The sequence below is a fragment of the Patella vulgata genome, chromosome 1 (genome assembly GCF_932274485.2).
Source record: "Patella vulgata chromosome 1, xgPatVulg1.2, whole genome shotgun sequence".
In the NCBI taxonomy this organism is placed as follows: domain Eukaryota; kingdom Metazoa; phylum Mollusca; class Gastropoda; family Patellidae; genus Patella; species Patella vulgata.
Genome location: NC_065879.2, coordinates 68,803,697 through 68,828,335, shown reverse-complemented (window position 1 = coordinate 68,828,335; position 24,639 = coordinate 68,803,697). Strand labels below are relative to the sequence as shown.

Here is a 24,639-nt window from a genome sequence, read left to right as displayed (position 1 = left end):
ATGACTATTTTGAGACTGCACGCTTTTAACTGTCAATTATAAGATTATATCGAAATGAAATGAAATGAAATGGGGTCTAACGTGGTACTGTACTAATGAAGACGGACACACGCCATACAGTGTGCTATGAGAGAAATTTTGCCTGGACAGCGGCACTACAGCCTACTCTTGTATCGAATTCCAACTGTCACGACACTAAAACAGACCGACCTACCATGGATCAGACCATTTTCTCGCGAACTCCGACCGTTGGGGTAGTGAACGTTGGGTGGCCGACTAGCAAGTAGACGACCGATTTTCAAGTGAGTGGGATGTTAAATTGGCTGGATAATGCTAGTGTTGAACAACTTCTTAAACTATGTAGTGAAACCAATCTTGGCAGCCAATTATGGATACAACTTTGGACTCCAGATCCAAGTGACACAACTTACCCCTCTTTCCCCTAGTCCTCCCCTGCATAAAGCCGATAAAAATTCGTTAAAAATCTATCAACAACATCTTCCCTGCAGAGCGCTAAAAGAATTGGAAGAGGTTAACCGACTAAAAAAGGGGCACATATATGATTGCTATATTTAAACATACATTATGCAAGAGCTAAATCTGTCCATTGCAGGTCTTTCTTCAGGCCTGAAATGTTATATAAACTATTAATAAGACATTTATTAACAAAACAAGCGATGCTAAGTCTCGAATATACCAGTGCCCTGGTTACCACTATACACACATCTTGTCAAAACTACAAACAGTGACAACTTGGCCCAGAATGAAGTAATTTGAATGAAATTTCCAATATTTTCATTTTACATTATCTATTTTTGAGCTATTAAAGCAAGGGTGGCCAGCTCTTTATCTAAATCTTACATAACGTATCTTTAATACTATGTATGGCATGTTTTATTATAAACTGTGCCAGTGGGTATTTTAAAAAAAAAAGTCATTTGTTTTTTTTTTAATAAACTGTGCCAGTGGGTATTTTAAAAAAAAAAAGTCATGTGGGGTTTTTTTTTAGAAAAAGGGAAAGAGATTTTCGATATGTTTCTTATATTCAAAATCAGCATATACTGAACATATACCATGTTTATTGATGTATTTTTTTTTATAAAAATAAATTACAAATACTAAAGCAGTGGACACATTAGCCGAATCGTTCGGCCGAATCAATCGGCGCCGAATTTTATTCGGCCGAATGGGTGGACACACTAGCCGAATGCTTCGACCGATTCAACCTGTCGATTGCATCACCTTTCACGTCACATGATTAAACATGGCGGCGTCTATGTCTTCAAACTATCACGTGACTTCTCGATATGAGTGGTGATTGGCTAATGAATTCTATATTCGGCCGAATGCTTCGGCGAAGCGGACACACCAGGCGAATATAATTCGGCCGAATATATCAAATTCGGCCGAATGACAGTGGACACACTAGGCGAATTTCGACGCCGAACGATTCGGCAGAATCATTCGGCTAGTGTGTCCACCGCTTTAAATGAATTAAATCATTTAAGACAGATATTTTTCACACCACTTTTCCCTAGATTTTAGAATATTTTATAATAACATTTGTTTTTTAAAATATTAATTTGTTCTGGCATCATTATAATGGTTAGGGTGGCATCTTAAAAACAGACTTAAAAATATATTAATGAGAAACATAAAAGACCTGAAAATTAATTTGTTCAAACCCCAGTGAAAATTTTCACATTAATCAAGATGTCTTGTTAACTTTGTATTTTTATGTCACATAGAAATAAATTTCCATGCTTATAGTTTGCTAACGTTTTATCCAATACGTGTCTACTCCGTTTTATTTTAACATTTCGTTTCGGCTTCATATTATATTGTCAACGATTTGTTTGACATTGTTTGAGTATGAATAGCTTGGACGTCCACAAATGAAGCGAACCTTTCCCTTCCTTGGCCCTGTTTAATCGTAAACGTCTTTGTGTGTAATTAAACGATTAAAATACTATTACTTTTACCACAATAGATATCATTTATAATTGACAATACATAGTTTAAAGGGAATTTCTAAATTTCACAGTGTATCCGTTGATAAAACGTACAAAATACCGATATTAACTTGTCTGAATATTTCGGTAATTCGAAAGTTAATCGCTAGATTTGTTTAAAGGGGTTACCTAAGGAATTCTGCTGTTGAATTGGTAATTGAGGATAGCGTAGAAATTGGGAACACTGAAAAGGTGCTAACACGGGGCTTCTTATACGTAATTGCACAGCGCTACTTTAATTCTCTTTTGTAAGCAACCATATCCTGTTTGACATATGTAATGCATTGATATTGTAAATTAATAGATAGCTAAGGTGCGTCAATTAATTGAATACTGGTATATCTTAACCCTTATTAAATATATATTTTGAATAATTTTTAGAAGACGTTAAAGTCACGGATCTGGATAGTTGGGACTACTATTTGTGTTAATTTAGTATTTCCAGTTACTAGATTGATTGTATCGTAGTTTCATGCGATGTTTATCGGGCACGAGAGATGAACTTCTCATATTAGGAAAACAGAACATTCTGACGAAGGTTTTTATGTGAAACTATGGATATTAAAATGAGAACAGTACTTTTCTGCATAAGTCTCTGTGTAATCTTTGAACATGGACAGGTAATGACAGTGTTTATTATTTAACATAAAGTTCATGACACATTGAAATAGATTCGTAAATATGTGTCTCATTAAACATAAAGATACGTTATATAAGATTAATATTGTCGATTATTAAGTACCATGCCAATGATAATATTCTCGAATTTTAATTTTAACGTTAAATAGTATATGGAACGGGCGATCTGATCCATTCAATCTCTACACAGGGGGTCATGTGAATAAATGTTTAAGCAATAATTTAAATTACATTAGAAGGCAGATAAATGACATGATTTAGCTCTTGAATAATGCATCTTTAAGTATACAATTTAGTTCATTAAAACAGACAAATACTTGGATTTCACTCTGGGAGCTTTCAAAGGTAACTGGTGTTCCCGTGACAAAGCAATATTTTGAATATTTAGGAATATTTGGAGTCCTGGTTCAGCATTTATTGGTAAAGCTTACCTATACTTTAATCCATTCAAACAATCCTAAAATATCTGTTGATTTTAATTATTGTATATTGGTGTATTTACTTAAAATTCTTTGATATGGATCAAAATTAAATTTTCGTTTTCATCAGAGTACACATGTTGAATTAATTATTGAAGCGGCATTTAGTAACTACTTGAGAAAGGGGGAATTAATTGTTAACGCGGCATTTAGTAATAATTCATCTGTTAGCAAAATTTTTAATTAGCATCTAGAATGTAAAATATACTATTCAAAAAAAGTAGGGGATATTTGATTTTTAAGTGTTATTAAAGTCACCTAATGAAACTGACGAAGAAACAAATGACAAAATGAAATGAAGTTCACATTCATCGATTTATTCCAAATGATCGTTAGACTAAGTAAGGCACAGACTGACCATTATAAGGGTAAAATGATACCCGGGGTCAAACAGCAAAGTTACCACAGCATCACAACCAAGTCAGTAACGGGTAAATCCTCCTCTGTTTGCCAAACAAGCATTGATCCGACGTGGCATACTCCTAATGAGACGTCTAAGGTCATTTTGGTCCAGATTGTCCCATTCCTGTTGCAACGCAGCAGCAAGTTCTTGGACATTGGCAGGACGTTGTTGACGTTGACGTAACCTCTGTCCAAGCATGTCCCAGACATGCTCGATGGGGGAGAGGTCGGGACTCAGTGCTGGCCAAGGTAATGTGATGATGTTCTGTTGTTGGAGGTAACCTGTAACGATCCTGGCCCTGTGACATCTTGCGTTGTCATCCTGGAAGATGAAACGGCGGCCATTACGTCGTGCGAACGGCACAACATGGACTGCCAAGATGTTGTCCCGGTAGTACTGGCCTGTAACACGCCCTGCAACAACATGTAAAGCCGTTCTTCCAGCAACAGCGATGCCTCCCCACACCATAACAGAACCACCCCCAAATCGATCATGTCTGATGACGTTAACGTCTTGGAAGCGCTCGTTTCGACGACGCCACACCCTCCTACGTCTGTCCAAAAAATCAACAGTGAACCTTGACTCATCTGAAAACATCACATTGCTCCAGTGTCGATTATCCCAGTGTTGACGATCCCTACACCAACGACGTCTTGCCTGAATGTGATGATCTCTCAAACAAGGGATCACGCGATATGTTTTATGTTTATATAATGAGATTTGTATTTAAGGTAGATAGGGTGTGATTGTTTACCTAGTCAAAGTGGGGTAATCCCCAAAATTGACTACTCAGAAGGATTCATATTGTCATTGGGCATCCTGAGAAACATTTTCACGCAGATTACGTTGATGTATTCGAAATGTGTTTCAAAATCAGTTTTTAAGCAATGTGAACAGCGCCCATGGTGGTGTCCCCAAAAGTATGACTTCCAGGGATATAACTCGATTTTTTGGAACCTCGAAATAGGAAAAATAATTCTAAAAGCACATATTAATGTAAAGTGATTTATATTCAATTTTTGAAACAAATATTGTAATTTCTAATCAATTAAGTTTGGACCGGAGGCTCAGCGCGGGGGGGGGGGGGGGGTGTCCATCAAATGGGCACAAAACCAGACCCAACTTTCCTAGAGTAAAATTTTGCGTAGAATACGATGCCGAGTGGTAATCGGTCCGCCGTTGGGGCGTTTTCGAGATATTCGGGGTCAAAGGTCAAATGAGTTCATTTGCACTGAAAGTGAATGCGCGGTCATTCTTGTATTATGAAAAGAAGGTGAAAATGATCGAAAGTAATCACACTTTCAATAAAAATGTAAACTTGCTAAATTCACCTTTAGTCTTAGTGACCCTGGAGGTCAAAAGGTGAAATTTACCGTTTTTGCACTAGGAAGATTTAAAGCAATAAAATGGCAACGTAAAATATAAAAATTAAAGCGAAACCAGTTCTAATTAATACTAGGAACATTTCAAATTTATCTTTAGGTGGTCTTAGCACAGAACTTTTACTTTGGAACGTGGAAAATGATCTTGCATAACAGAACCAACACATTTTGAAACCTGTTTCAAAAATACGTAAAAACTGTCAAATCGAAATCTCTCCGATTTATTTTCACAACGATTGTTATACATAATGATACTAGTTATCTGAAAAACAATTGAATAGTTTCAGTCTTGGACTCCAGCCTGCAGGCCGCGTGGATTTCCGAGAATCCCAGTCTAGGAAAACCGACGTTAATCTGTGACGGGAAAACACGAATCTGGCGACGAGATTAAAAGTTTGCAAACTTTTATGAATTTTTATGAATTTTGCCGGAACATGGACGCAGATAAAACCGACGAATGCATTGTACATAGTAGTTCACAGGATATATATGTCGTATTGGTAAATGTTAGCGGGGAAAATTTTGGCAGGCTTTGTGACGCGGCCTGCGGGCTGGAGTCCAGCCATGGAACTATTTAATTGTTTTTTTCAGACAACTAGTATCATTATGTATAGCATTCGTTGTAAAACTAATTCGGAGAGATTTTGAATTAACAGTTTTTACGTATTTTTGAAACAGGCTCCGAAGCGTTTTGCTTCTGTTATGCAAGGTCATTTTCGACGTTCCAAAGTAAAAGTTTGGTGCTAAGACCACCTAAAGATAATGTTCCTATTATTAATTAGAACAGGTTTCGCTTTAGTTTTTATATTTTACGCCGACATTTATTACTTTAAATCTTCCTAGTGCTAAAATGGAAAATGTGACCTTTTGACCTCCAGGGTCACAAAGAACAAAGGTGAATTTAGCAAGTTTACATTTTTATTGAAAGTGTGATTACTTTCGATCATTTTCAGCTTATTTTCATGATACAAGAATGACCGCACATTCACTTTCAGTGCAAATGAACCCATTTGATCTTTGACCCCGAATATCTCGAAAACGCCCCAACGGCGGACTGATTACCACTCGGCATTGTATTCTACGCAAAATTTTACTCTAGAAAAGTTGGGTCTGGTTTTGTGCCCATTTGATGGACCCCCCCCCCCCCCCGCGCTGAGCCTCCAGACTAATTCGGTGAAATACGTGAACAGTTTAAATTGAACGGCAATCGTTTTCGCTGCTTAGCCCATTCTACGGGTTCACACATCAACTAACTCAAGCCTCAAACCTATTGTACTTGAGATGTTAATTGTTAATTACGAGATAATCTCGTTCAAAAGTCACCAGAAATAATAAATAACCTTGTAACTTGTATTGCATATATAGATCTGGCATTTGTATAAAAAATAAGTTGATTTTTTTTTTGTGAGGCGTCCTAAAACAAAAGCGAAAGACATCCGCTTAATCTGTCCAGATAAGTAATGATAAGTTGTTTGATATTGTCCGATATCGTACAGCGGTTTCTGCATAAAAATAGAGAAATCGTTCAAATTTGGATACACTTATTAAAATTGACACACATACTGCTGGGGGGGGGGGGGCAGTCTTTTGAAAAGCCCATTAGCGATTCGAGACTGGTTAAGTCTCTTTCAGAAAACCGCCGGCATACATCCTGAAGGTCACGAGATTTAAAAATGACTAGCCCTTACCCTAGACATAACCCTAACCCAAGACCTAGACCTAAGACTTACCCTAACCCAAATCATCAGCAACAATCACGTGCCCTAACCCTGTTTACATCTCAAGACCTTGTGGAAATCTGCAAGTGGCCTTCTGAAATAGATTTGACCATTCGAGAATCCAAGATATTGGCCAATTTCAAGATGGTCAAAATATGGAACAAAATATCATATTTTGCGATAAAGTCACGGTAAATTGCATTATTTGATTGATCTTTGGCGTATATGTTAAATTTCGTCTAAATCGGACAGACGTTGAGGGCTCAAGAGGGTCCACAAACATTGTACAATTCAACAGCCGTAACTGTTGATCTGGCGTGTACAAAAATTGAACTCCCCTAAGATACTTTGATCCTTAACATATGTGTTAAGTTTAGTCGAAGTAGGACCAATAATTATGGGTGGTTCTAGAGGGTCCACAGCCTTGTACATTAGTCGCACTTTACGTAAAAGCCAAGGGCCGTATTCCAAGAAATTGCAGTCTGATAACAGACCAATATCGAATTCCTCAGTATCATTTGATCGTAAGTTTCGTCTGCATGCACTAATATTGTTGCCTCTGGAGGGTCCACAACCAACGTATATATTTCACTATTGTAGGGAAAATGTAGGGGGCCATAATCCGATGCTCAGCAAAATCGAACCTATCCGACACATGTGACTCGTACACATATTTTAAGATTCATCAAAATAGGACATCTAGGCTTCCGTACGACGGATATGGCCGACAACATAATTCGTCTATAAATGTGGGTCTATAAATTGTTTAAGTGTTTAAAATTATGTAAAAAATAATTTGCCGATTTAAAAATTCGGGTGGCTAACGGATTATTCTTAATGTTAGTGCTTGTATCCAGATTTGAAAATTGTTTGCACTCAGCTGCTCCACTATATTAGCCTGACGACCAAACGAAAACATACAACACATTTAGAAACAATTTACTAGAATTTAAATCAATTGATAATTTGGATAATGGGATTTAAATGGTGTTGAAGTACATCACCTAAATACACCGGGTCTATTGGATGAATTTAAGTCAGGTTCATTTAAATTTCTATTTATTTTTAAAACGCCTCGAAGTCTTTGTATTGTTTCGTTTGGACGTCAATATATGTATTGTGTAATATAGCTGTATATAAATATATAATAACATTTTTTGTCGTCAAGTAAGAGTAACATGGCTACACTAGAGGATCACTCTATACAAGATTCGAATAATAATCAAGTTTGTACCTCTATATAATGTACGTCAATGGATATGATTACAGAGCTATAATTAGTATAAAAAATAAACGACGTTTAATCGAATAAACCAAACTCGCGGGGGTGGGGGGAGGGGTAATGTCTTGTCCATGTTTAATAAACAATCACGTTAAATTTGTTACACATTGATTTTATGGTTGCTAAAATGCTAAAAAGTTTGTTAATTAATCATTATTTGTCATAAAGATAAAGCATGTGTTGAAGTTTTAACCAGGGCGTAAGAAAACCGGGAGGGGATGCGGGGGATGAGCGCTAGATGAGAATTTTAAAGTCGTCTGGGTTTTATTTAGCACAGGTTGTACATTATGTGGTCATTAAATTTACAGTCATTTTAATTGTAGCCAAGTACTATAGATATAACCAACTTACCAACCACAACAACAGTAAAAAAAACACAAAATACCGACAAGTGTTTACTTCCCCTGATTATATCTTCATCAACTGAAGAAGGATATGTGTGTACCCTCGAACCAATTCATACACAGTTTTTGGTTACCAAAAGATCGGGAGATGCTGGTAAGCGTCTTTCACCTACAATTTACACTGTTTGTTATACACAATAACGCCAATACATCATCTTTTCCTTGCTGGGACACTGGCGTCAAAACAGCAGAGCATCATCTGAAACGTGTACAGGGGAAATAGGCCTCCTTAATAGATATGCATTGTTGGTATAGAGCAGGAGGAAACAAAGGGCCAAGTACACACATTTGTAGTACACTATTATCTAGAGACATTTTCTCGGATTTGATTGGGATAAACTAGACTGTATACAGCCCTCACTGCTTCATTCCATAATAAGATCTGCTGTACCTTTTGTGTGGTAATGTGGTTTACCATAGGAAGTTAGATTCAACAGATGATGTCAGTAAGTGACATCTAAAAACAAAAAGCGACCAAATTAGTATAGCAGTATAGAGTAACTATTATTTGCATAGATTGGGATTCAGTCTTGTATTAATCTTAATCCTTGTGGCAACACCTCGCACAAAGAAAAAACCCTGTCCGAAAAAAAAGATAATTTAAGATCCCAACATATAGAGGTTTTTAAATGAATAATGATTTTTAAATACGATCAAACTAGAACTTCATATCAAGCTGGATAGCTAAACATTCAAATTAAAAAAAACATGTTTTAGATCAGTGATTCTCAACCAGTGTGCCGCGAAATTTTGAACGGCACACTAAGAAAATGCGAAAAACCACGTGATCCCAATTGAGTATTCACAGGTGTCTACTGATAAGTTCATAGCTGTGTATTTCTTTATTTAGTTTGAGTCATTCTTTGTGTCTATGACTAGTCTCTGTCCATGGTTGTATGCCGTCTGACTTACCATGTTTTTATTTTACGAAATTCAAATATTCTTTATATATATTATATTTAGCCGGTGTGCAGCTATTTTTTCATGTGTTCCGAGGTGTGCCGTTGGCAAAAAAGGGTTGGGAACCACTGTTTTAGATAAAAACAGATAACATATATATTATAATGTAATTTTGAAACCACCACAAAAGTCGGACAATCACATGTACCATTTTTTTTTGGGGGGGGGGGGGGCGAATCTTCTAGAAGAAACGTGATTTAAACGATATTTTTGAACCAGAATATAATTATAAAAATCGACCAATCACTTGTGTGATTTCCATGCCGAATCGTCTGTTGTTAGGGTTGGTAGAGTTCATAGATTTGTATACAACTCAGTACAATATCATCAGGGGGTTGGGTGACCGTTGGATCAGACGGTCTGCCATTGAGTCAAGTGGCGTGGTTTCGATTCCACCCTCTCTCTCTCTCTCTCTCTCTCTCTCTCATTAGACATCTTTAATTAGCCAAAAGTAAAAAAGTAAAAAAACTCTTAAGGGGTCCATGTAATAATTCTAACTAATGTCAAAAGTTGAATTTTTCCACTACCTCACGTCAGCTTTAATTGCCGTATTATAAAGATAGGGTCGTGAGATTACGAAATACCATTTGTATCCGCACAAGAGTTAAATGCGTCGAATTATCGTCCTGTCATTTTCTGATCATGTATATCCCATTCTAGCTAAGGACAATAACCCGTCTAATTGACAGATTGTTAGTATATCACAACAGCCCAGACGATTTACAAATCAGTTCATACAACAGGTCCGGTGGCCCCCGCCCCCTCCAATATCTTGGCAGAAAATTCTTCCGTCTAAAGGTTAAACATACATTATGCTAGAGCTAAATCTGTCTATTCAGGTCTTTCTTTAGGCCTGAAATGTTATCTAAATTATTAAATAGACATTAATTAACTTATCCAGACCATAATCAACTCTAGATGGCCTCGCTAGCCTGCGATCTTAAGTGGATTGTGAGCCGATTTACTGCATAACTTTCCTTCTCGATTAAACGATTAAATAGATAATCGAGACTATGCTGTTTATCGTACTGACTTTAGTAATGATGACCGAGGCTAGGCAGAAATTTCATTCGCTTAGTTTTCGGTTCATAGTGGATCAATTTGAATGAAATTTTCAGCAAATTGCCTTTAACTATTATAGTGAGAACTGCCAACTCGTTATCGAATCTCCCATAATGTATCTTTAACTTTTCTGTTAAAAAAATGACGTAAGTAATTGGAACAAGCCCGATTTTAACATAGAAGTGATTGGGAAAATCTTCCACACAGATTTCAACCTAGAATTTGACCATGTTTAATTATTATTTTTTCAAAATATTTTTATTTTTCCAGTATAATGATTATTATTTTTTCACTCATTGTGTATTTTATTTTAAGTACGAACGTACACTTTCAGAAGAAAAAAAACAAGTTGCAAGGGTCGCGGGGGTTTGGATGACCGAATGGTTAGCACGTGCGCGCTGTATCATAAGGTCTGTCATTGAGTCAACTGGCGTGGTTTCAATTCCCTTGTTGTACGTGGCAAGGAGTAGGTCGCCTGTCAAACCTCATGGGTTTTCTCCGGGTCCTCCGGTTTCCCCCTACTGCCAATTAAGAGCCCTTAAGCGCAAGCGAATTATTAAAATAAAATTTAACCATATGTTTGTCCTTAAATGACCTAGTTTGTGTCGAGTGGACGTTGGGGGTTGAACCCCATTTCTGTCTGCTCGCACTTTCGTTGTCTCTTTGATAGATTAAGTAATTAGAAAATAATTGGACGGAATAAAGTTTTTGTAACTACTCTCCTTGCGTCTCCTGTCCATCAAATAATTCACTGTTATCAGTTTTGGCCAGTTAAGAAAATGTGATACGCTTACGGAAACATTAAACTCATTGCTGAGTAATTTTATAAGCAAGAAATCGTCCAGAATGCATCAACGACGATCTAGACTCTCGGGATGTTAGTCCCACCGTCACCCCCACACAGTCAAGAATGCGACACCGACGATCTAGACTCCCGGGGGCTTCCGGGGCTTAGGCGCCCACGAACCATCGCCAAATGCAAATAAGTCCCACCCCCACCCTCACCCCAATCAAGAATTGCTTCCGCCGGCTTAACGTGGTTTTTAAAAGCTTGATATTTGATAGCTAAATACTGTGAATTCAGCGTTCGTGTAAATTTAGATGACTCAATCATAAATTATCTCGGCCTTGACGGCAGCGTATATTGTCCTGGACAAAATAGTGTCCATTGTTTTCATGGTAACTGACTCTTCTCGTATTACGCCTATTTAACCATTATTTTCCTTTTTTTTCTTCTTGTAATTGTTGAAGGGTCATGGTTGATACTATCTTATAGTAGTTCTGACTGCTGCACATGGATTTAAATGTTAAACAAATCTGGATTGTTATGACATAAGCTATTGACTTGTGTAAATGGAATCTCAAACTACTATAGTAATGTACGTATTCTTGTAGACAGTGGAATTGTTGATGTGTCTACAGCAACACCAGGATCTATAATATATACTTTAATGGCCACAGATCCAGACAACGATACTCTAACTTATAGTTTTGTAAATCCGGTACCTGGTTTCAGCATATATTCCAGTAAGTATTTAATGTATCCCTAGCGTGTTTAGATATATATATTACAGTGAATATTTTGTTATTCGTTCGGCTGATTTCAGTATATTTTCCAAAGAGTATTTTATTATTCAAATTATATATTCTAGTCAGTAGTAAATAGTTGTTATTTCCCTAATTATTTTCATTGCGGGGCCACGGTGGCGAAGTGGGTAAAACTCTGGCTCGCTAGCCTGGTGGTCGCGGGTTCGCTCCCAGTGTGTGCCGAGAAAGTTCATCGGGATTTCCGTTTGTCAGTGATGGATATTGGCGTGCACGTAAAAGATCCCTTGGCAGTTTAAATTCGATATAAGAGTTGGCCTTAGCGCCGCTGTCCGAGCAAAATTTCCCTCATAGCACACTGTTTGATGTATGCTCGTCTTCATTAACCCAGCCGGAGCCGATCAGTAGTACGTTAAACCCCATTTTCATTTCGCTTCCTTTCTATTTTCATTGCATTCTAATTAGTATTTATTTTGATTTTGATTGCCAGTTAGGGTTGATTGTCTCGAGTGGTTGACCAAAGTATCGAATGTAAGTCGAAAGTAGATACCATGCGTATATGTATAGTCGCCTTTCACCCTCGTGGGTTTTCTCTCAGATCTTTGTGTTCCACAAACAAACATAATTGCCTAGTTTTCTGTCTTTCCTTAAATATAAAATTACGAATATTATGTGTCGTTCGAATGAAACTGAATATTTGTTCAGAGTATGGCTCTATGTTTTTTATCCTCGAAATCGACAAAAATGGTCCTAAAAGCACATATTAACGTAATATGAATATATGTAAAGAGATTTATATTCGATATTTGAAAAAAATATTGTAATTTCTAATCAATTGTGTTCAGGGAAATACGTGAATAGTTCAAATTGAACGGCAGTCGATTACGCCTGTTTGATTAATTCTACACGTTTTTTTAATTTTTATTTTGTCGTTTGTGAATCAGCTTTTACTAATTACTTCCACGTTTTGTTGTAGGATAACCATAGCGTAGTACACGACTCGTGTACTGATTATAAAATGTTAATTGTGTCTTAAATATTGGATATTAGGATCCTATAGTTTCACGACAAGGTAAAAACATCATTATTGATTGAAATTAATCAATATTGATTTCTAATTCGTGTTTTTAATTTCGAATATTATGGAAAATATGGAGTTAAAGACTCGGCTGCTTTCAATATAAATCTAATGAAATAGAATATTTTGTTCAGAGTACAATGTATATACGTGTGTAGTAATTTTCATTTTAGATAATGGTAGCATCATAACATCTAACGATCTAAGATTATCAGATGAACAAACAGTTGTCATGGATATCAAGGTGTCTGATGGCAGCTCTGCTGCTGACGTCACTACAGAATTAACCCTTACAATGACACGTAAGCTGAAAACAAATCTGAAAAATTTCATTCCCGCTTTTTTTCTACTTCCTACGGTCAAACAGTGTGATATTATTCAACGACACAGCAGCTAGACGGGAATTATGTAAGACTATCCATGCTATGGCTCAGTTAAAAGATATGACACTTTACTTGACTTCACCTTGTGTATTTTTAATATCTCGAACACCGTATTTCATAAGAAATATGGGAAAATACAACAGCTATGAAATAATATTAGTTATTATCCATCAGCCTTGAATTCAAACCTAACTTCTTCAACGATGACGGGTCTCTCTCAGCGGGAAAGAATCGGGAGCCCATCCAAATCGTCTAAATACTGAACTTCATTCTCAGTGCTATTTTCTACCTATAGTAGTGTGACAATACTGTTAAACTATGTAATATTACTCTGCGACACAGCACCTAGATAGAAATTGTGTAAGACAATCAAAGACACGACTCAAATAAAAGATATAACACCATCCCGGACTTCGATATTTTGACTTCACTATGGACTTCAATAATCATATTATTCATTACTTGACTTCCCGTTGTGTACTGCTAATATGATGAATGAAGCTCTCCAATAACCGGGGTCCCGTGTACACATTGTCGTGCACGTAAGGATAGAATCCGATTTCAGAGTAGGCCGTTGTCCGGGCATAATTTCCCCCATAGCACATTGCATGGCGTATGCCATCTCCATTAGTCTAGTCGTAGCAGAACAGTAGGACGTTCAACCCCTTTTCATTTCATTTCTATTACTTGATTAGTCGTTTGCTAAGAAGTTACCCTGGATTCAAACACAATGTAGTAATACAGAAACTGCGTGGCTATCAAGGTAAGGAAATGGTAAGCGACTTCATGATGAATATTAGAACTTGGAAACGTGACTGGTCCAGTCATGGTAACAGTTTAGCATAATTATACGTGTTTTTGAATTTCTAGATTTTAACAATAAACCCGTAATTACCAACACGGATACTGTGAGCGTCCCAGAGAATACGCTAAGTGGTAGTGAGATTTTTAAATGTACAACGCAGGATACGACAGTTTATGATGAATTGAGTTATTCAGCTGTTTTTACACCGGCTACGGCTACAGCTATCTTAGATTTTGACACCGATAGTAAGTACATCTTAAAATAAAGTATGTGGTAATGTTCATAAACTTAAGTATTGTCTTGTATTTTTTTATATAATTATTCCAGATGTTAATCATTATTGAATTTGTGGCCAGATAGCGTTTTATTAGTCTTTGGGTTGGCGCATATGTTCTTATTTCTGATTTTGAATTGTTGATGCAACAATGATTTTTTTTCGAGTTTTGTGGCACATCTTTAAAGACTTCTGGCTCCTTGACACAACATTGAGTTTTTTGGTACATCACTGACTAATTATTACTTTGTGGTTACAGTCTTTGAGTTTGTGGGTGAACCATTAATTGTTTTTGAGTGTTTTTGGTAACACAATGGACACACTATGAGCTTACCTTGAGTAATCCGTTGATTAACCCAACTTTGTGGCTACACCACTGAATGTTTCTGAGTTTATGGGTACACGTTTGAATTATTCTTAATTTGTTCACCATCTAATAATTCTAAGTTTGAGGGTGCACCATTAGTGAATTCTCGATTTGTGGATCTGCGATTTATGAATTCGCAATGTGTGGGTACGCCAGTATATAATTGTGAGAGGTGGGTACGCCAGTATATAATTGTGGCAATTGGTACACCATTTATGAATTTTTAGTTTAATAAGTGGGTATGGATTAATGTTTAGTTTATGGGTATAACAGTCAATAATGTTATGTTCATTTCACCATCTCTGTATTATTTATTCAGATTGTGCTATTACGATCAAAGATGGACAGCAATTCGATTTTGAGACAGAATCCAGCTACTCTATTAAAATAACTGTTAATGATGGGTTTAAATCGAACGATTTCACCATTCCTATCAGTATTATTAATGAAAACGATCCACCCAAATTTACAAGAAGAACTTATCTCGAAAGTGCACAGGAGGGCGATGTAAGTCTTGTTTTGAATTTCTATGGTATTTACAAGATCTTTAATAGAATTGTTACACTTTAAAGGAGATAGATAACGATAACAGATTTTAGGAAAAAAGACTAGTTGTCCCAGTTCAGGCGCTGAATTACAGAATGATTCTAAAATAATAGTGGTTATTGATAAAGCTTCCTATACTTTCAATTTCATTCCAGATTGGATCTATTACGTTTGTTCCTGCTTTTCAAGCGTTCGATCCAGAAAATGATCCATTTTCTTATGAAATTGTCAACTCGTCAAAGCCCGGCGTGTTTTCAGTTCAGAACCAATTAACTGGAGAGATATCCAATAATGTTGCTATTGATTATGAAACACTAACAGTTGATGATAATCCTATTAGTTTGATTATACGAGTGAGGGATGCAACTAGTGGTGAAGATACAGCGACAGTACTGGTGAGAATAACTGACAAAAATGATGAGGCGCCGAAATTTGCTTCATCGACTAATTACTTTAACATTTCAACGTAAGTTTTTTTTATAAAACATGAATCAAATCTTTTTTATGAGTTGTTATCAGGGAAATATCCTCTATTTAACTCATTAAAATATCGGCGATTATTAAGTTGGATCTGTAAGTGTCGTTTCTGAGGGCGAATGCGAACGCGACGATCGCATTTGATTTATTAACTACATATTTAATGGAGTTGTTCATATTGAATTTTGATTCGCCTCCAGAGGTGAAAGGGTATTCATGACCAGATTGTCAATGCGCCTGTTTCATCTGGGAATTCCGAGTGTTTCGCGACTTTCAGTACGAACAATGATTGCTAGCAAAATCGCTGTGTTCATTGTAGTCACATTTGTGTTCGCAATCGCGTTAACATCACGGTTCGATCCTCAATTTAGTCGGAAGTCAAATCTCGGCATCCGTGAATTGATCCTCGTATTCTTGTCCAGATGGGATAGTGAAGGGTAATTAACGTATTGTAGCACCAAAATTGGAGATCTGTGTTATTTTTACTCGTCTCCATTAGCACATTGGGAGCAGAACAGTAGGACGTTAAACCGCATTTCATTTCATTTGTTTTCTATTAGATCAACATCAATGGGTTCCAAACTATTTACTGTTAAAGCAATTGATAAAGACTCACCACCAAATGCTATGATTACATATAGTTTAAAATCTGAGAAACCCGATGCTGCTGGACACTTTGATGTTTTAACTAATGGCGATGTGTTGTTAAAGAAAGCTGTTACTGTTCCATACAACGGTATTCTCGAGGCAGAAATACTTGCAACGGATCAAGGTGGTTTATCCAATACAACTACCATCAAAGGCGTATGGGTAAGAAACTATTTCGAAATAAAGTCAGCTATAAATGCTCTTTTTTAAATCTTTTAGATTAAATTCAGAAAGTCGATGAAAATATGTTGTAGAAACATATCTGTGTTAGTATTTATGGGTTGATTTATTGATTAGTTTATTTATGAATTTATTGAATCTATTGAATTTTACCCAACTGTACATTGATACCAAAGTAGCATAGTAGTACAATGTAATTGTGACGTAGCGCCAGAAACATCCGAAAATGTCTTTGAAACAATTCAAGAATCATATCTATTATGTCCAAGGATGGCACATAATCCTAACCCTAACCCAAAACATTAACCTTCAATGATGTGTATGAGTCTTCAGAGGAAATGAAATTAAATGAAACCGGGTTTAAAGTCCTGTATTGGGTTGCAACAACTGGGTATGGAGTTCCGCCAACATTTATTTCCATTTCCAGCTGCCAAGGATTCTTTTACGTGTAAACCAACATATAAAACCAACGTCTACACGGGACCGCGGCAACTATAGGCTGTTCATTGACGTTGTACCAAAATGACTATCCAGAGGAAACTAAACTGGAAAATTCCGAAGAACATTTTTTTTTCTAACACTGGACCCCCTGTTTAGTGAACCAGCGCCTTTAATCACTAAGCCAATGGGTCACCGACAGGATCGCCCTGTATGACGATCCATTGGAAATATTACATTTCTTTCTTCTCGTTCACAGAATAAAGGTCCTAAGATACTAGATAAATCATTTATTGCTGCCACATCTAAAGATCAGACGACATCAAAGGACATTTTTACCTTCAAAACTGAAGATGTGGAAAATGATGAAGTAACTTGTACCATACAGAGTGTTGTTCCAACAACACCTACTTCAGACCAAACAAGACTTACAGATGCGTTTTCTGTCAGTGGGTCATCTACTCCTGGAGGTAAATATTTAAGAAAACTAGTACGATGAAAGAAAAAGTTATCATGTGGGCTAGCAAAAAGTATTCACAGTTACTTGTGTTAATGGAGAATATGCAAATTACCAAAATGTTTGTGTATTACAAATTATCAAACACTTATTACATTTTGATGTCTAAACTGTTCTGTGTTCCGTGCAAGCTCTGCATTTGGACTTCTTACTAATGATATAATGTTGATCCTTCTAGTAATCTAGATCTGTAAACAAATCTAGTAACTCTACCAACACCAACAAACGACGATTCGACATGTAATCGATAAACGAGACTTGCAAAGTTTGAAGGTGCTTTCTAAAATACCGTATAATTCAAATCTTCACTGTTATTATCTAAATTAGTTTTCTTAATTTGATTGATTATTCTTCAACGTTATATGAATCTGTAGTTTGGTCGTAGCCTATTTAATTAAGATTGTGCGTACAAAAACCTCGGTATGATTGGGTCTTAGATTACCCCTTGCTTTCGTGCGACGTGCGTGCTGTACAAGGGTTAACTTGTTTCCCAGATGTTTCACCTTGAACCATACCGCTAGATTTTTATAGTGTAAAGTAAACTATACTCAGTCTGGACAACAACTGAGGTGGGGTGGTCCGATTTTCATAACATTTTGTCACAGCAATACCCGAAACGTGTAGGCATAGAGGCATACAACAGCGGGTTATCATTGCAATACTAATACAGGACAGATAACTCAAATGTATCTAGTTATTTTGCTTACAGAATTCAATGTAAGATATCGAGGATCATCCTTCTATGAATTAGATGGAGAGCATTTCGAAATAAATTTGGAATGTGCAGATGGTAATGGAGGTTCCGATACAAGAAAGCTAGAAGTTGAAGTTGCACCAAATAAACAACCCACAGCTGAATGTAGTCCAATAGGTAGATATTTATTGTCTGGTAATTTACAATTCATATAGTTTCATTGTTATATTACTTCGCGATTGGGGTGGGGGGTATTGATTAATTTGATAAACTTTGGAAGTCCATGATTGCCCCTATGTTGATAATGTATGTAATTGATATAATCAGCGGATCCCACACGCCCTTGTAATGCAGTGTTAGAACAGAGTCAGTACTTTATAATGTCCCATTTAGAAGAGGTTTTTGTTTTTAATATGGAAGCGTTTTAAACGATATGAAGATATTGGATTCGGAAGAACCTTTTTTTCCTTTCTTTTTTTTTTACCTTTTGCAAAGACGATGTGGGGGCAGTATTTAACCTTCTGTACTATCAGTGAGTTGTGTTTAGTGAGTTTCATTGTTAAATTGAATATATAAAAATGTATAAAATATAAGTATAAAAATGTATGGAGGTGCGGTAAATATGAGAAGGATTCCCTTATTGGTACAGTAGAAATAACGCCGAAGCAATACACTGGTCTCAAACCCGTTGTTTTAAGAATGTTAAAGTGACCCTGACTCCCAACTTACTTTGTGATATCTGCTACATCGATTTGAACAATGCGCATGCGTAATCATTAATACATTGCTATTTAATGTCATAATGTCAGGGCCGGTCGTAGAAAATGCAGAACCCAATTTGGGAGGCCCGAAGTTACGGGATATGAATACATTGAGGATATGAATAACTTTAACTAGGCCTATGTTAATTCATATTTAAGGCCATGTATGTTTTACTTCACAATTAGTAACTGATCAATACATGTAGCCCTATACACATTAGTCGTAGTCATTAATCTGCTGCCAGATTGTCTAGAAAAAGTTCGTAGCTGCGGGGCCCCTTTCTAGTGCGGGGCCTAGTTTGGAGAAATTGGTCAACAGTGCCAAAATCCGCCCCACGATAATGTCATTTGTTGTTCATATTATTTCAGATTCAACTGAAATCGATGCATTAAAACAAAATGCAATTGATACCGATGTATATAAACTAGGCATTAATGATCCAGAAAATGATCCACTACATATTACGTTTACTTCATACCCCGACTATGGTTTCTATCGCTTTGATTCAGGTAAGTATTCCAATCACGTGCTTCGTAAATAATTTTGAAAATATACAGTGTTTAATCAAAAACAATTAAACTAGAAATGTCACGCTTTGAAAACCACATTGTTCACCAAGTCCCCCACCCCACCCCCACCCCCCCTCCGCTCAGCTACATAGTGTGCTTTATCCTTTATCGTCAGATGGTGGGATGGGCATTCAAAGTGCGAGATAATGTTAGGCATATGTAATATCACAATAAATGCTTTGCATCAACGAAATTGGATCACAATGTCATAGTATTAATTCATAATAAAAATTGACGTCAAACATTTAAACGATAATACTAATTTAACGCAGTGATCCATGGTGAATACCGAGTAGGATTAGGTGGATTATCATCGCGGTAATCCATTAAATACCTGGACAGAGTTAACTCCGCGCGCGCAGATTAGTGAACGGAAATTAGACAAGCAATCTGTCCTCGAGGAGCAATCTGCGCTCAATATCTATAATAGATAAAATGGTCAACCAGTCAACTATACATCTCTAGCCTACTTCAATTTAAAAAAAAACAACCATTCATTGTAGCTTATGTCAAATAGTTGTCGCGTCGAGTCTTTTTTTATTTCCAGTTATCAGCATCCGTCGATATATTTTGGTAATTTCATTATGATCATTCCAACCTTTGTCTTCTCTTCGACAAAATTTCTACGACTCACAAAGAACTAATTGTTTTGTCATTTTTGCTTTTTTTTTAAAAGTGTAAATCAAATGAACACTGGAAATTTAATGGTGTGGGTGGGTATGGATACGCATTGGCAATAATGACGATGTTGTCTACATTTATGTTTTATTTGCTTTATTTTGCCAGCTACGGGTAATATTAAGGTTAAGAAAGATTTAAGACTAGAATCAACAGATTCTTACCAGTGGAATTTGACAATCATTGATGGTAACCACAAAGTAAAAGATGGTTCCAAAACAGTATTTGTTCCAGTGCAGTGTTATATAGATGTGACAGTCTCAGGTATGTCTTAGCCGAAACGAAATGTGTTTTAATGTTCTACTTTACTGCACCAACCAGATTTTCCTATCATATCGTTTATTTCCAAATGGTAAATTTTTAATGAAACAATTTTTCTCATTTTCCATATCTTATGTGCATATCAAAGAGGGCGTGCATATCAAATGTAAGTCCAAGGTACGGGTGATTCTTGCGCAGGAATCGAGGTGTATTTTTGCGCCACAATGTCACAGCCGCATTCAACCATAAATGACCATCACCAGGCTACTGTGGGTAACACTGCGACTCTTGAACTTCCATTGACACATGTAAAGCAACATACATTGGTAAAAATATAATTCATTAATTTAAGGTATTTTAATCGTTTACATAAACAGATTTGAATGTGGCACCAATTTTTGCCAAGGAAAATTTCGAAATCGCATTACCAGAAGATACAGAACCCGGAACCATTCTACATACATTTGATATAACTGATGTTGAAAATACAACTATCTCATGCGATACCACTCCACAAACAGAGGATATGCTATTTGAAATAGATGAAAAGGGTATGTAAAAATGCCCCTGAAAAACCCCTATCTTTCACTCATAAATACAAACAACGTCTGGGTTCATTAATATAATTTATACTTCTTAAGACCCAAACTCACCCAAAACATTCCTCTTGTGTTACCAAAAATAATCTGTAACAGCAGAACCCCAGACTAAAGTGTGTATAATTTACTAGTAAACGTACAACTTGGTATAGTGTTTTGACTAGGTCTGGCGATCTGATAATTGACCCTACCAGTGCTCGATTTGCAGTTAATGCTTGCGGTCTCGGGATCTATAGGGAGCAACCAGTCAAGGTGTATATACTTCTTACACTGTTATATGCCGTCCTCAAACTGAACAATATAACAACCCTACCTGCAGCTAGCTACCATTTAGTGTTAGTTACGTAAGAGACCTTTCTTACAAAGGCTGTCGTGTGTTTAAACAACTCTTCGATACATTTTCTACCCTCCATTCCAGAATAATACTCAACACTAGCATTCATTTCGTCTCTCCATCTTCATCTAATCGTGCGGGTGTACAATGGACACAAGACCTAACTGTTATCTTTGTTGTCCAATCTGTCTTCCATATTACAGAAAGCTATATATTTCTAAAGAACTACTTTAACTTGTACCGTCCATATGTTGATTACACTATTTTGCCTATACCGTTTTTTAGGACTTCGAATTTTATCTAATGGTTTTGATAGTTCGTACTTGGTTTTACTTTATTTGTCAATTTCAGTGAAGACTATAACGTTAGCTCCGGGTAAATCGTTTGACTTTGAAGGACCATACAAGTTATATAGTTTTATATGTGTGGCAACAGATGGTTATTTATCTGCTACTGGTAGTTTAACCATAAGTATAACAGATACCAATGATAAACCTTATTTCGTTAAACCAATTTATACAGTGACCGTTGATGAAGGACAGGTGGGTTAAAAGTCAGAATCTAGTTATTCGACAATTCAGAGACTGCTCTGAAATACCACTTTTCATGTGAGAAGTTCGCATAACTATGTTTGGATGATTATGGCTATTATTGAACATGAGATGTAAAAGTTATGATTTTTTTTATATTTGGAAACCAAATAATTGTCCTCTGTGGGTCAAAAACCAATGGTTAGACATTAGTTTGTATTCCATTTTGGGCATGTAAGGATAGATAAGAAATACCCATACCAGTAGACCAAAATAAAAACAAATGAATATTATAATTAATCCATGTATATCTGTCTTTCATTAGGTCGGGGCTGTTAAAGCAAAACCAGATTTCCAATACGAAGACGACGAAAAAGCCACACAGAGTTACACTTACTCGCTAAACTATACCGAAGAAGATGCTTCATTCTTTGATATCAACCCAACAACTGGAGAAATCACTAACATTAAAGAACTTGATGTTGATGCAGATGCTGCGAAGACTGTGCTCAGTTTTACTGTGGAGATCACCGATAGTCTAGGTGGCGTTGGAACAACTCAGTTAGACATAAATCTCCGTGACATCAATGATTTTACTCCGGAACTTGATCCGAGAGTTTATGAGTATGAATTATATGAACTTCTGACGGTTGGACAAGCGATACCAGTCAAAGGCGGCGCAGCGGTGACAGCTACTGACAAGGACAAAGAAGACATCAATAAAAATATTGTCTACAGTCTTGATTCCGCTAATGAATATTTTGACATGTCACCAACTGGTGAACTTAGGTTATTAAAATCCTTAAATGGCCACTACAACACACAGTTTAATTTGAAGGTGAAGGCCACAGATACGGGAATTAACCCCGGACCTCTTTCCAGTACTGCTCTTATTATATTTACATGGGTAAGTCAAAACTACACATGTATTTTATCTCCAATCTTACAAGAGAGCCACGGTGGGTCAGTTAGTAAGACGCTGGCTCCCTAACCAGGATGCCTTGGGTTCTTTTCCAGCGTTGGCCGGATATTTTCCGCTGTGGTTCCCACTTGTCAGTGGTTCAGCACGGCTAAATGCTGTCAATTTTAGAAAATTATATGTATGAATATAGCCTATGTCTTAGTATTATCAAGTGAACGTATATCATTGTCATGCCTTTTGGACAGAAATATATTATTGTAATTATGTTGTGATGGATTGCATTATATTCATGACTTGAACGCAGAAGTTAATTGTTGTATGGTAGCTGGAAGAGCACCAGTGTCGTTAATATTGTGGAATAATTCAATTATCAATCCAGCCCTAGTGCCGGTTAGCCGTTCAAATGATGGATTCAACGCCAGCATTGTGGGTGATAAGAAGTAGAGTTGCTTGTCTACACTGATGGGTTTCGTCCGAGTTCTCCGGTTTCCTCCTAGTTAGTCCCGAAATATTCTAGTTAGCGTCTACTGTATGTTACACCCTATCTACGTGGTAGTCGAGAAATGATTTATTTACTCGGGGATCATTTTATTTCGCTCATTGTCTTTGAACATTGGGTGATCAAACCGTTTCTGTTATATTTTTGCATATTATTCTGTGTTATGTTTATAGAATCAACCACTAGAACTAGCAGGTCTAGATGATGTGGGAAAGTGGAAAGAAGATGACATTGTTGCGGGAAAGGTACCGAACTCTGACATTACACTTACAGATGATGATACAACAGATAAAGCATTACTGGAATGTGTTACTGAGAACATATACCCTAACACCGATGCTTTTGAAGTCCGAAAAGTTGCAGACGGTGGGTATTATATAAGATCTTTTGCAACTAGATATGTTAACACTGGACAGGCGACACGTACAAGCTGGGTATTTGATGATTAATCATTGGTCTTTGTCAAATTAAACAGTACGACGGCTGATCTCCACTGACAGACAGTTGTCAAATTTATTTACAAAGGTGCGCTTTTCGAACGGAAGTTATACTTTGTATGACAAATTCGGACTATCGGGGACAATTAATACTTGACGTGCACACACCTGAAGTTAAACTTTCTCGAGCAGATAAGAACAGCCGAAATCTTTTTTTAAATTATTATAACTGTTGTTATTGTTCTAAAAGTGTCCGTAGATTTATTATTCTACTTCACATTTTATTTTTGCATTCTAGTTCACATTTTATTTTCGTATTCTACAGACTTCACCACGTCTTCATTATCCCAGTCGGAGCAGAAGAACAATAGGACCTTAACCCCAATTTCATTTCATTTATATACTTCACATTTTATTTTCGTATTTTACTTCACATTTTATTTTCGTATTTTACTTTACATTTTTTTTATTCAACTCTATAGCAAGCTACGCTGTATATTACAATGGCAGACAGAAGTTAGATTATCGTTCTATATCAAAGTATACTGTAACTGTTAGATGTATAGACAAATATGGCGGTGGATCCGTTGTTAAAACTTATGATATTGATGTTGAGAAGAACAAGGATCCTACTTGTCCAGATTCAGATAAATGTAAGTTATTCAAATTTTTTTGTGTGGAGCTGGGGGAATGCTTAAAATGGAAAGCATTTACTTCTGTTCAGCGCTACCTTTCTGCAATGATTCTCATGTCGC

At 36.6% G+C, this 24,639-nt stretch overlaps 1 protein-coding gene across 2 annotated transcripts in view; it reads left to right on the top strand.

The window, feature by feature from the left end:
- The window catches only part of LOC126822372 (protocadherin Fat 2), a 58,868-nt gene that overhangs the window by 21,547 nt on the left and 12,682 nt on the right, over positions 1-24,639 (top strand). Inside the window, exons 1-15 of one of the 2 annotated variants that reach the window (XM_056101361.1) lie at positions 11,743-11,868; positions 13,138-13,266; positions 14,218-14,397; positions 15,113-15,300; positions 15,495-15,805; positions 16,377-16,626; positions 17,342-17,552; positions 18,309-18,470; positions 19,424-19,564; positions 20,411-20,566; positions 20,941-21,114; positions 21,848-22,038; positions 22,352-22,933; positions 23,621-23,813; positions 24,367-24,537. The exons of the other annotated variant lie outside the window; for it this stretch is intronic. Of the exons in view, the coding sequence (XP_055957336.1) occupies positions 11,793-11,868; positions 13,138-13,266; positions 14,218-14,397; positions 15,113-15,300; positions 15,495-15,805; positions 16,377-16,626; positions 17,342-17,552; positions 18,309-18,470; positions 19,424-19,564; positions 20,411-20,566; positions 20,941-21,114; positions 21,848-22,038; positions 22,352-22,933; positions 23,621-23,813; positions 24,367-24,537 (3,115 nt within the window). The 5' untranslated portion in view covers positions 11,743-11,792. Of the gene's footprint in view, positions 1-11,742; positions 11,869-13,137; positions 13,267-14,217; positions 14,398-15,112; positions 15,301-15,494; positions 15,806-16,376; positions 16,627-17,341; positions 17,553-18,308; positions 18,471-19,423; positions 19,565-20,410; positions 20,567-20,940; positions 21,115-21,847; positions 22,039-22,351; positions 22,934-23,620; positions 23,814-24,366; positions 24,538-24,639 lie in introns of those variants that run through there. 2 annotated transcript variants of the gene reach the window in all.